The 13,960-nt window shown below is 37.8% G+C and overlaps 1 protein-coding gene and 1 pseudogene across 2 annotated transcripts in view; one reads left to right on the top strand and one right to left on the bottom strand.

Annotated features, from left to right (window-relative positions):
* fat3a (FAT atypical cadherin 3a) overlaps window positions 1–13,960 on the top strand; it is a 228,471-nt gene that overhangs the window by 154,113 nt on the left and 60,398 nt on the right. The window contains exons 6-8 of one of the 2 annotated variants that reach the window (XM_088346269.1): window positions 634–844; window positions 3,964–4,032; window positions 11,916–12,058. In XM_088346269.1, the coding sequence (XP_088202395.1) occupies window positions 634–844; window positions 3,964–4,032; window positions 11,916–12,058 (423 nt within the window). The remainder of the gene's footprint in view (window positions 1–633; window positions 845–3,963; window positions 4,033–11,915; window positions 12,059–13,960) is intronic. The other variant, XM_088346268.1, reaches the window with a different exon arrangement.
* Window positions 11,072–11,161, bottom strand: LOC148357675 (U2 spliceosomal RNA; annotated as a pseudogene).

Consider the following 13,960-nt stretch of genomic DNA (forward strand, 5'->3'; position numbering starts at 1 on the left):
CCTCGTTGGATTAAAAAATAAGGCAGGGGGAAGAGGCAATGATTGACTGATTGCATGGATTTTGTTGTGTCTTCCAATACAGTCTTGAATCCGATACCTTGGCAATATACTCATTTGCATTTCTGAATAAATATACATGCAGACATTTATATGTCATGTCATTTTCTATTTGTTTATGGATAAAAACATTTTATAAAATTGGTTTTCAAACACTCAGAATTAAATCCAAGCAAAACCTTGTTTTTAAGCATTACATTTGATAATATGCATTTAAAAACTTGTAAAGAGAACAGAGGAGCAAGCCTTCAGATAAGAAATTCCTACTTGTTCTAAAGTTACTTCCCTGTGCCTTTTCTTTTCGTTAAATTTCTTGGTTACGAAGGCATATCCGTCCTAAAGGATCTGTAAAATCAAAGAACGTGATACATTTCAATTTAATTCTCGAAAAAACAATGTGTGCTAATGGTCAAACCAGCGTGCTATACAATCTCCTTTGCAGGTGTCTAATATTAAAACAGAATAAACTTATCAGGAAGATAATATATATCCGGTGCATTGGAATAGTTTGTCATTGACTTTATTATGAGTTGGTTTGCTCCCCTCGACAATTGTGCGTACTCACTTTTTTCATAGATCAAGGCAACAGATAACGGCCGTCCCCAAAAGTCCTCTACGGCTCGTCTTCATATTGAGTGGATCCGTCGCCCTCCTCCCATGGCTTTGCCACCTCTCTTCGATGAACCTTTCTACAATTTCACCGTTATGGAAAATGACAAAGTCACCGAAATTGTGGGCGTGGTCTCCATGCAGCGGAGTTCGGCCCCTTTGTGGTTTGACATAACAGGTAAAAACGAGTGCCTTACCTCCAACTAATTGCATGGCTTGTTTGGCAGGAATAGGTATTGCATTTCCAGCCCTTCTCAGGTACTGCAACCTCGTTTTTTGATCTGTTACGCGCTGCTCATCCCAGTCACCATGGTAATGCTCTGATGCTGTTTAATGTGTAGGATAATACCCAGGAGACCATGAACGTTGTGTGATGTATAATGGTCTGAAAAACAACAACCAAAAAGATGTAATGCGGTTTGATCTAATGACCTACTTTCTCTCTTACTTAGTGTACAGTAATCCCTTGTTTTTCACGGTAGTTGCATTCCAAAAAAGCAGAAACATTTATTTATTTATCAGATATCTGTCACATATAATATATACCACTGTATCAAAATAACAACTAAAGATCTACAAAAAAAACAAAGAACACAGAGTTGCAGTTAAATGAATTCTGTTTATTGTATATTGTATATAGTACCACAAAATTTGGAGGGCTTTGTCCTTTCAGTGTATGAAAACGATGTAGTGTAGAGAGCAGCCAGCTAGCTGCACACTAGCATGTCTCTGATGATTAATATACTAGAGTCACGAATGTCGCAGTTTCCTAAGAGTTGTAGCGTCAGGTCATCTGTTTCAAGGGTAGTGGATTTGGCATTGGTGAGCTTAAGAGTGGTAAAGGAGCCTAGGCGTAGCAGTAGGCTGGACTTTCGGCCTCATTATTGACTTTTTCCCAATAACATTCCACGTAGCACTCGGTGCTGATCAACATTTTTTGTCTATCTCTGTGCTTTGCAGTTTGTTTTGGTTGCCACGCGGACTTGTGCGCCCGCCCTGTTTTTTGACTGACCAGCCTATCACAGTCGGGCACACAGTCATACACACATGACACACACACACAAAGCCCTCCCCAACCTGCCCCCATAATAGCATTTGCTGTGTACTATCTCCTGCAGAACCCAATGTATGATACGTTGATAAACATGACAATTAAACAAAACTCAATTAGATTCTACGTTCAATTCAAGATCTGTGAAATATCGAAACCGCGATACAACGAGGGATTACTGTACTGTGATTTGTTTGTTTTTGTTTTGTTTTTTTGTGTGTGCGGGGGGGTGTCTAATGATTTGATGCTGTACACTAATATGCCTCTGAAGTGTCAAAGTTTACGTCTCCCCCTGAGAGGCTTAAGTGAGATTATGCCATGTGAATTGCTTTAAGGCCTGTTTGCCAGCATGTGCTACAGTACTTACTGGTGTGGTATGACTGATCTGATCCAATTACGAAGACGTTTTAAGAGTAATTATGTTGGTTGGTAAGTACATAGGAAATAGTGCTTTAATTCTTTAATCTCATTTCTTTGTCACTGAGCACTGAAAGTAAACAGCTGTTACATATTTTAATTGTACTTTTCGCTGACCTGATTCATTTTACCCTGTGCTTTTTAAAACATTGCAAAGCAATGTATGTAATTTATTTCTTCGTTACTTCACTGTCACTAACCGTGTCTCTCGATCTTAACAGAGTGTCTTTCCCTGATATTTGTCACACATCTTTGACTTATTAAATATGTTTTCAATATATTTGCATTATATACATCTTATTAGTTTAATGTTTAGTTGACACTCAAAATAAGGAATGAATTTTCAATGCATTTTGAACTTGCCAGGAAAACAGGGGAGAGGGATCAACTTCGGAGGAGAAATGGCAAACTGTTCTAAAAGCCCTCCTCTGAGCCCTTTATCCAATCTCCTAGGGTGTGGAATACAAAGAACAGCAACACAATTGGCCAATAGTGATTATGATGTAAAGAGTTCATAATAGTCATAACAACAGTGTGCAATAGTAGTCAAAATAATGAACTGGCTTCCTATGCTTGATTAAAACAATTTTTTTGCAATATGATAATGCACACCCACTAGTTTAGTTAAACACAGTATTTTGATTTAAAAAAATGTTTTAGCACTGTTCATTTATCTTAAAAATCTACGCATATTCATCCATCTCATGGAAGTTTGTTTTGAAACATGCTAAACCCTAAATTTAATAACAGCTTTGGCTGGTTGCCGTTCAAGCTTTGAGTGATACAATAATGACATGAACGTTGTGTATAGACTATTGTGGGCACATGGAACATGCAATCTATTAGTCACTTGACCTCTTTCTCTTTGTTGCGTTCTTTCTGTCTGTCTCATTAATCATCCGTCCGTCTGTCTGTATGTCTGTCTGTCTGTCTCATTTTCTCTCGCTGTCTTTGTTTTTTGTCTGTCTCATTCTTTTCATATCTTTCCGATTGTATATCTCACCTTCTTTTTTCTTTTGGTTCAGTTATGTGTGTCTGCCTGTTTTTCCGTTTTTCTTCATTTCTGTCTGTCTGTCTGTCTGTCTGTCTGTCTGTCTGTCTGTCTGTCTGTCTGTCTGTCTGTCTGTCTGCCTTATTATTTCTCTTAATTTCCTTGAGGTCATTTCATTCTCTTTCTCTCTTTTCATTTCTTTCTGTCAGACTGTCTCATTCTTCATTTCTATCTGTCTGTGTAATTTGCTCTTTATTTCTTTCTATTTGTCTGTTTCCCTCTCTCTTTCTGTCTGTGATCTCTTTCTCTTTGTCTCTTTGATTGTTTGTCTGGTTGTCTGACTCCTGCTTACTCTTTCTCTTGCTGTCTCACTATTCAACTCTCATTAACACAGCCTTTTAAAAACAGATGGGTTTTGAGGTATTCATCTCAAATAAGAGGCATGTTTATTTGTATAGCCCTTTATCACAAAAATTCTCAAAGGGCTGCACAAACCACAGATTATTGCAAACCACAAACTATTATTAGACCATCCCCTGATCTAAAACCTACATGAGGGCAAGGAAAAACTCAAAAACCTCAACATAAGGAAAATAAAGAAACCTTGAGAAGGGACCGCGAATGAGGTAGCCTAATACAGTCTAACTAAAGTTTCATTTTGTACTGTAAAAATTGATACCTTATGATCAGTACCATTGTAAAACTCGGTAGATAGGACTACAGGGCCGCTGTAGGTCAGTTTTGTCTGTTGTAGCAGTCTCTTCATGGTGCCATCCTTTCGTCCTAATCCTTTAGTCTTGTTCTTTCCTCTTTTTCCTCAATGCTTCGTGACTGAAAGGTCCCCGGCCTTTCCTTGAGATGTTTATTATTCTGCAGAGCGCTTGCATCCGCAACTGTTCCTCAGAAGGTATTCTACTTCCACCTCACTTTTATACTGTCAACGTTATACCTGGTCTCTTTCCACTTGTCCCCATTTATTTGAGCTGTTTTCACTTGAATCATTGTCCATCCTTTTGACCCAATTTATGTTGGCTTGACCATTCTGCCATTAGATGGTTGTAAATACAATATTTTATAATAAACTTGATAACAACTGGCCTGTTTATGAACTCGTAAAAGATTTGCTTGTTTTAATGCAGTATAAAAGTTGTCTATTTCAGTATACAGTAATCCCTCGGTTTTTGATGGTGAAAACTCCCGAAGTAGAAAAACTCATTATTTAGATATCAGAGAAATATAACAACTAAGACTGTAACAAAATAAGAATAGATCTACAAATAAAAACAAAGAACACAGAATTGCAGTTGAATGAATGGTCTTTATTGTCATTTTACAATAATTCAACAAAATCTGAGGACTTCTGTGTGAAGAAATGTAGAGAGCTGCCAGTTAGCTGCATGCTAGAATCAAGGATCCTCAGGTAAAATTAAAACACAAGAGTCACGAATGTAGCGGTTTCTCTCGAATTCTAGCTCGAAGTTATCCATTTCATGGATGCTGGACCAGGCATTGGTGAGATACAGGCTCCACAGGGGTGGCTTGTTGTGTAGCTGGAGCAGTAGGCCAGACCTGCAGCACCGTTATTGCTTTTTCTTCCGCCGCCGCCGCAATTGCACCTGCTGGAAATTAGCATCTCTTTGCGCTTTTCTGACCTTTCTCAGAGTCCAATTTAATTGATGAGTTTCTTTTCAATATAAAGAGCCACTAAACTGCTAGCTTTTGTCATGCACACACAAACACACACACGGCACTCTGTGTTAGCATTTACTCTGCGTTGTCTGCTGCAGAACACAATGCACAGTGAAAATCCGCAAAGTATCAAAACCGCAAGAAATAAACCGTGATACAGTGAGGGATTACTGTATAGCATAATCTTGTATGTAATTTTCAAAACACATTTTGGAGAATACTCTTATTTATTTATTTATTATGTCTGCTTATTAATATGTTGAATGCAGTGCTTGCTGTTCATCATGTTGGGTTGAAGTGCTATTATCAAGAAAGCAGGCTGATTTTTTATTGTTAGTCTCCTTATTTATTGCTTAGCACACAGAGCTAAAACTGCATTCATATTGAATATTTACTTTTATAGCTTCACATCTCTTAATTGGTTCATCATCAATGTGTAAAGCAATTCATATCAATCTAATACAAGTTAAATGGGGTTGTGCTATTTGTGGCCGCTGCATTAATATAAAACTAAAAGCTGTGGTTTATCATTACTTCTCAACCTGGCCATGATTGTTGGAAATTAAGACAATGTGTTATTATTTTTAGAAGACCGGTTTTGGTAAAAAGGCTAACTCCCATATGAATAAAAACTAGTTGTCTTAATGCTTAATTTGTATTGTGTTAATTTAATTACGATTGTAAAACTGATTTTATATAAGGTTGTAAGCATAAAAAATGTCTCTGTAAAGAAAAAATGAGCTTCTTGTATCTTTGCTGAATTATCCAAAAAGTGCTTACTTCTTACGCTCCTAAATGAACCATCATCGCTACAGGGACAGACTGTCAAAAACGCTCCCAATAAATGGAAATCGCAGGGCTGGAAACCCAAGCCAGGTAGCCTTCCATTCTAAGCCAAGGCTGTATGGACAATTAATCCCGCTCCACAACAAATCGGCAGACTTGAGAATTTCAAGCTGTAATCCAAGGGCCCAGAGGGATTTTCATCTTCAAGAACTCTCCCTTTTGCTCAACTGTGTATTCCAACCTAAACTCAATCAAGCTTCTTCACCTGAACCTAACCCTACACTTCAGCAAATTCAGTCGCGAGTCCCAACTTTGGTATAAATGTATGGGAAATGTTTTTTGAGTGGTTCAGGTAAATGTCACCCAGTCTCTTATTGCATTATTAGTAAGCTCTTAAACTTTTTTTTATTTGGCATACCTGTAATCACACTTTTATCTAGCTTTCTTTCACTTATTACCCTTACTTAGTTCCTAGTGTCGTGTTTTCATAAAATCCTCTTTGTTAATTTAGTACTAAATGTGCACAGGGTACCAAAGGCATGACAAGCTTAATAGAGCTATTCAACTTAGTTATCAATCATTTATTCAAATAATTGGTTGATTCAAAAGACTTTACAAAGCTCCTGTGGGCCATCTCTCTTCTACCACAGAACAATAAATTGAACTGTTGTATAAGGACCCTATAAATTCACTATAATTGTTGACTTTCAATTATAAAAGCACAAATTCACTTGTGAAACATTGATTTGCCAAAGGTGAACGTGATCTGGAAAGATGCTGCAGTTATTGCTCTTCTTGCAGAAGTCAAATATGATTTCATAGCAACCAAATGTAATCATGCACCGAACACACCCTCTTATCAAACAATTCATTATCCAGTCAAAGTTGATACTCCACCCACAAGATGAAACAGGCATAGTGGTTATGAACTGCTTCATATTACGCATTCGCACGCAGTGGGTAGTCATCCTTGACTATAAAATATCGTGCTACTTAGAGGTAGGAATAACATGCTTTTGGGTTATATTTTATTTACTAAGTTTAAGGAACTTTACCTCCCCCATAAATCAAATCTAACTTGTAATCATGCATTTGTTGGTGTTGACATGAAGCCTGATTTTACAAAGATTTGCAAGGTTAAAGATCATTTACTTAAAGGTTTGAGTCTGCTAAATGGGCAGAGGTGGGTTTGAGTCTGCTAAATGGGCAGAGGTGGATTTACTTTTTTGACAAGGCATGACCCCTTTGCTACGAGGAACCCCCATAGACGTGTTCCTTGCCTGCCTGCTGTCAAAATGGGAAAGTTAGAGCATAGGCGAAGGCACACGAATCTTGGCTTATGAAGATGTGTTATGTGTACTAATTCTATTTTCGAAAAAGGAAAATAAGAAGTGAAAATGGAAATGTATGGGAGGATAAATAAGGCCAGAATTAATGTTAATGTGTGTCGGATAAGGTCAGGGGTGGACAAATTTGGTAAAAGATGGTGTTTATATCCAATGCCATTCAGGCCTGGGAGATTGGAATGTCTTTTTGGGGAAAAAGACTTAGTCAACAAAACCAAAAGTGCTGAGTCAGGTTTTTTGGGCAAGTTTCACATCTAAGGTAACCTACCTGACTGCATGTGAAAGGTGGTGGTCATATCTAAACTCCTTCCCCTTTTCTAGGGTGGACCGACAAACAAACAAGCAAACAGATATGCTTACTTAGATCCCAAATGAAAACATACTCACCAACCTTGCTTTTTTCGTCTTTGATATATATAATTTTCATAAAAGTTAGATAATGCGCTTGGAGAAATATACTATTCAACAAGTATAGCTAGTTTTAAAGACTGGATGTGAACATTAAAACATTGCACTTGTTGCCTTTAAACTGTTGTAAGATTTGTTGATTAAATTTCCAAAATCCAATAAATGCTATTAAGTAAAGTTCCAGCATCACAGTGTCTGCTCCATTTAAGCTAATATCGCAAGGTTTACTGCCTTGTTTTGCGGAACGACAGTGATCATAAACCCTGCTGGCGGTGTAAACCAATTTTGAAGGCTGGCACAAGCACAAGTTTCTTTGTTTATAATTGGTGTTGCCAGATGGAAGGTTCTCTCTGGCTGCAGTGGGATTTTTGCTTTACCTTCTTCCACATGCCCTAAAATCGGATGCGTGGTTTGGGCAGGAGACTTGGTAATTTGAGCTCCTTCTATGATCACGCCATGTTTTAATGTCTTTTTTTTGTCTCTGTCAGCTTTCCCTTTTCAACTGCTGGACACAGGGCACCAATTATTGATTAATGAACAGTTAACATAAAGAAATCACAACAATTTGCTCATAAAACTCTTAATTCTGTTTGATTAATAAATGTTTTTCTGAAGACGTGTTAGTGTAACGGATTACATTGTACATGTGTTGCAATTATTAGGGGTGGGCGAAACTGGGAATTTGGGTAACGATCCCATCCAAGTAAATACATTGTAGTATCGATCCAATATAGGTACTTCTTACTTGGAAATGTCATGATCATTGAATATTTGAACCCTCCCCTGTGAGTTAGTTCACAATTATGATAAAAGATTTAAGGCACTAAAAATAAATATATATTTTTTAGATAAATAATTGCAAACGTTAACACCATAAAAATTAAATAGAAATATTTCTATTACAACTTTCAAAACAAATGCCAAGAAAGTTTAACCAAAAATGCTGCAATGTAACAATGCCATCTAGAGAACCAAAATACCTTCCATTGCAAAATACTTTGAAAATAAAGTCAATAATTCAAATAAAGTGTCAATTGTCCCTCATTGGCTCTGTTGCCACAATGACCATGATTTACAGGTTTTTGTTCAGGAACAGCAAATTGCTTACATTTCTGGTAACAACTACTTGCTCTCTGCATGGTTATTATATATATTTTTTTTCATGTTGAAATGTAAGTTTGTGGTGTTGCCACTGAACCAGACAACTTTACCACACAAATGACACTTGACAAAAAAGTCCACACTGCACTGCGCTTCCTGTTTGCCTCTGTCATCTTCAGCTGCTGGTAATGGTGGGCTCAAAGGTTTGTCCCTCTTTTGCAGTTTCGAGCCAGGTAGGGAGAGTTTCTTAAAGTGTGCCTGTCAGTCACACACTCAGGCATAAACTTATCTACATAAAGAAGTGGCGCTTTGAGGAATATTGCAGAGGAGTATCCAACCCAGGACAACGGTATAAATCCGATCCAAGTACTTGTTTTGTATCAATCATTTCGATATTTGGAAAGATCCGCCCACCCAAAATAATTACAGCTACTGGACTGACTTTTTTCAGTGGAAGCGATGATGAATATGTGATACTATTGGGTTCAATCAGATATTTTTATACCAAAAATACCCAAAAGAAGAGGCGCAGATGCTTTGCTCTTCTCCAGCTTGGAGAACTGGAGTAACAGCCCTTGTTGATATCTGCTCACTTAGCCCCAAAGACCCCCAGCTCCCCAATGCATTTTATTATTCTCTTGAAAGATCCCTCCAAGATAAGAGGGTGGTGGGGAGCTACACGTAACTCAGAGACAGAGAAAACCTTTCTCATCTATGGCTAACACAAGAAAACTGTTTACAAATCCTGGATCATTACTATTGCACTATGATTTATAATGCTACAACGCTACATCAGATGTTAGGAACGTTTCTGACCCAAAGGGCCAAGAAAGCAAAACATGTATTTATTTATTTAGAGAGCCACACCATATATTTTCAGACAAAATCAAACAAAACCACCAATTCCGATCTTCAGTCAAAAGCTAATTTTTCAGCACATTTTATTTCATTGTGTGGCGTTTTAATATTTGATACCATTCCGTGAAAAAATAATCATGCCCGTGTACCCTATCAACAAATATAACACTTCAACTGTATTGCTCCCACAGTTACTTAAGATCGTTGAGACTCGTTCTATTTTTTTTTGTAAATGTTGGTTTCAAAACAAGGTGCAAAACAAAGTTCTTGTGTATAACTATCACAAAATACTGCATACGAGAAGGAAACAGGTATTTAGGGCAGTGCGTGTCTGTACGATGTCACCGGTCACTGAAATATGTAATGCCACATATCATTGGAAAGCTTCAACTCTTGGGATTCAAGATACTGTAAGATGACCATTTCAAAATATACTCAGCAGAGAAACATAGCGATCAGTCTGAAACAAGATACCCGAAAACAATAACTCACCATTACGTCCCCTGGCCAACTTCAAGTTTTTTGAATGTGTAAAATATTGACTTCAAAACACAAGATAATGCCTAAAAGATTTCTGCTTCTTTAGACCTTGCTTCTTGTAAACCGTTTGTTTTGCCACATTGTTTCAATTTACAATTAAACATACTCGTAAAATTATTCCCAATATGGTAGTTAGCGCTCCCCCTTTGATTGACACGTTTTCCATGATTCAGGTTCTGTTTATGCTATTTTCATCCATGCACAAAACGCGAAATTACATTAAAGTTGCATCTGACTCGACATATATATTCCACCTGTCTCACTTTCACCCGTACTGCTCGGGCGCCCATGGTGGCCATTAGAAAAACGCATAAATTAGCCAAATCTTAACATAAGTCGCAGGCTTATCGTCCGAAGTTTATGGTATGTATTATAAAAAGCTGGCCAAAATAGTGAGAAGAACAATGGTGCTGTTTTAGCACTCATTTTTGGTTGCAATGCACAAGCGATATTCAGTGGTAAAATAATACACACTGCAAATTATGGATTTATTTTACCGATTGAATGGTTTGTTTTCACATTAATTCTTTATACTTTTGTATTTATGGGTTTTTTAAATTTGAAAATATTTATAGAATATATTTTTAAAAATATGATTTTCTTATCAGAGCTTTTCTTGTGGACAACTCGATTTGGCCCAACCTAAAAAAAAAACTCATCCCCCAAGTAAATTGATGTTGGGACCCTTGTTGAAAGGTATTTTTGCCATGTACTGAATAGTGTTGACCTTTTGTAATAAATTCAACCATGTACAGATGATAAATTTAACTTAAATGTTTTAAAACTGTTGGCGCTTCTACTCTCACATAAATGACAACCACAAAATAAATAGCCTGTGTTACAGTATTAATATGTGTGCGTGTAAAAAAAAAAAAATGCATGAGTAGGTGTGTGCAATCATATATGTGCGTGTGTGAACATGTGCATTCACATTATTGTGTCAGATGTCAGGTGTTAGGACAGGGGTGGGAACCTCTGGCTTGCAAGCCATATGTGCATATGACTTGGAGATAAAATGGTACTTAAACTATTATTTGATGTTTTGTTATTTGTGGGGGTTTTTAAGGGTTATTGTTCTATCTTCGTTATTCATTATCCATTATCCGTTATCGGTCAGTTCATTATACGCTACAAAGCCTAGGAGCCGGGACACTTAATCTCAGCCAAAAGGCTAAGCTAAGGTCCTAGCCCTAAAGCCTTGTTGCGATCATTGCGAATGCACCGTTCCCGGAGGTACTGCAATACCGGGCCGATGCGTGGAGTGGACAGAGCAAGCTCTTATTCCATCTCCGGAATGCAAAAATCAAAAGGCCAAGCTAAGGACCTATGTTTTGTTATTTGTGATAACGACTGACGCACATGCAAAGCTAAAAATAAGCTAATTCGATGGGGTTCGGTCCAGTATATATAGGACACTATTTTTTTTAACCACAGCTTACGGTCAAGGTGTCACACCATCAGACCCCGGTGGAGCTGTAAATCACCTAATACCCCTTCATATTGTAGCCCATTAAACAAGATATGTTCACTGTTGATACACTTCATAATGAAAAGCCACAGAACAAATTTTAACCCAAAATAAACATTTTACCCAAAAGCCCAAGCAAACCACCCAGAGCAATTTGGTGAGCGGTAGGATCAGGGCACGTGCACTCCTTGCCCATCGCCGTCTGCACTGGAGGTAAATACACTAGTATCAACGTTTGCAGCATTTTCTGACATTTCTACAAAAAATTAATTGCTTGCACCTCGTTTTGAAACCATTTTTTTTAAAGTGATTATCAAAATGAGGCTGAACATTCTTAAATAACTTTGGGGGGATCACATTTTAAGTGGTATACTGATATGGGATACAGGCTCTGCTGTTATTATTATTTAATAGATTTTCTCAAATTATCAAACATAACACAATGAAATAAAATGTGCTAAAGAATTAAGTTTTGTCCGGAGAGTGGGTTTTTGGGTTATGATTAATTTTGTCTTAAAATATTTGGTGTGGCTCTTTCAAAAAACAAAACAAAACATGATTACCATTATTTGACCCTTTCTACTCTGTATGGAGCAGAAGGGAACAAGGAGAGCGTATTTGACGTGGAGAAGGCTATGGGAACCATCATCATCGCCCGGCCCTTGGATGCTGAGCAACGTTCCTTCTACAACTTAACCGTCCAGGCTACAGACGGAGTCAACTTTGCATACACGCAGGTAAAGCACGTGGAACACACAAATGCATTTGTAGTATTTTGACTTAGGTCACACTTTAAAGTTCTAACAGTGATAAATGTACGCACACTTAGTGCATATGTCAATGTTGAGTCAAAGCACAGGAGACAGTCTCAAGCCGGAAAAAAATCTTTCTTTCTTTCTTTCTTTCTTTCTTTCTTTCTTTCTTTCTCTTTCTTTCTTTCTTTCTTTCTTTTGGAAGATTTTGGTAGCAATCACAGAGTCTCATGGACTCACTGGGACCAAAATAACAGCATTTAGCAGCAAGACTAAACTAAAAGCTACGAAATGGCAAGTTCAATTTCCTTATTACTGCATGCCGACTTCTGGCATCCAACTCTAAAATCCGGTCCAAGGGTACTACGCAAGAAGTACGCAGACTGGAACAATTAAACAAAACTTGAGAAGAAAAAAAAAGGTCTAAAAAAGTTCGTCCAGCTTGTGCTCTGAGAACCTGTTGTTCTTCTTGGAACCTAAACAGAACCTGAAGGAAAGAAACTTTTCTGTGCACCAGCTGGGCGTTGCCCTTAATTATAATGATTAAAATTGAAACAACTTTGTAACCATCGGGGGAAGTGCCCTGATCAGAATACTCAATCAGCCACCAGACAGGAGACGAGATTCATTTGAAACTGTTGATTCAATTGTTAGATACGATTCTCAAGGAAAATGTTTTGACATCATTCATACTAAAATATTACTTTATCAAAGTTCCGTCCCTCTCGTGTCTTGTGGAATCCAGCGGGATTATGGGTTGGGTGATACTGGTATGTTTGTAATCGATCCGATCCAGGCAGATACAAGATTGATACTGATCCGATATCAATACGTTTTACTATGAAATCTCATAATCATTAAACAATTAAATTCCACCCCCTTGAGTTACTTTCTAATGACGATTAAAACGGCCTAAAATTGTCCATTTTCTTTTATTTAATAACTACAATGCAAACTTTACTAATATATTATTATTTACATTTCAACTGTTTAAGAACAGAAGTAAAGGGGGTCAAAAAAAGAACATCATCAATCCTTCCAGCTATCCATCCATCCATCCATCTGTCCATCCATTTTCTGCACCATTTAGCCTGAGTAGGGTCGCGGGGGTTTTTAGAGTCCATACCAGCCATCTTAGGGCAGTGGGCAGGGGACTCCCTGAACTGGTCAACAGCCAGTCTCAGAGCACATAGATACAGACAACTCACTTGCTCATTTACACTTAGGGACAATTGGGAGTCACCCATTAACCTGAAATGTATGTTTTTGAAATGTGGGAGAAAATTGGGGTGCCCCGAGGAAACCCACTCAGGTATGGGGAGAACATTTAACTCCACACAGGGAGGCCAGTAGCTGGATTTGATCCCAGGACCTCTGAACTGTGGGGCTGATGCGATAACCAATCAGCCGCTGTGAAAAAAAAGCATCACTGTAACGAAAATACAAATATAATAAGGCCATCATGGCGACTGTAATACCTTGTCACAATATTTTGAAAATTAAGTCAAAGTGCATATGGTGTGAACAGTACAATGTACAAACCTTTGACAGTATAAAAAAATCAAATACTTAAAAGACAACATCTGTTTCAGAAAGGCAGTCAAGAGAGTCAAACCGAAAAAATCTGCAATGTAACGAAGGAGCCCTTTTTACTCTGTTACCATAGTGACAACATATTTGCACGTTTTTGTCCAGTAACAGTAACATGTTTTGGATGCAGCCCGTCGCTCTCTGTAGGAGGAACTTTTTTCATGTGTTAATGTAAATTCGCCAAAGTAGCGGACCACTTTACCTGACATTGTTCTTATCTGTTGTTATTAAAAAAAAAGTCCACACCGCTCTGCGCTTCGCTTATGGTAGAGGGTGGGAACATACAGTAGTTTCGGC

Source organism: Urocampus carinirostris, chromosome 10, assembly GCF_059441175.1.
Source record: "Urocampus carinirostris isolate Australia breed hairy pipefish chromosome 10, RoL_Ucar_1.0, whole genome shotgun sequence".
NCBI lineage: Eukaryota > Metazoa > Chordata > Actinopteri > Syngnathiformes > Syngnathidae > Urocampus > Urocampus carinirostris.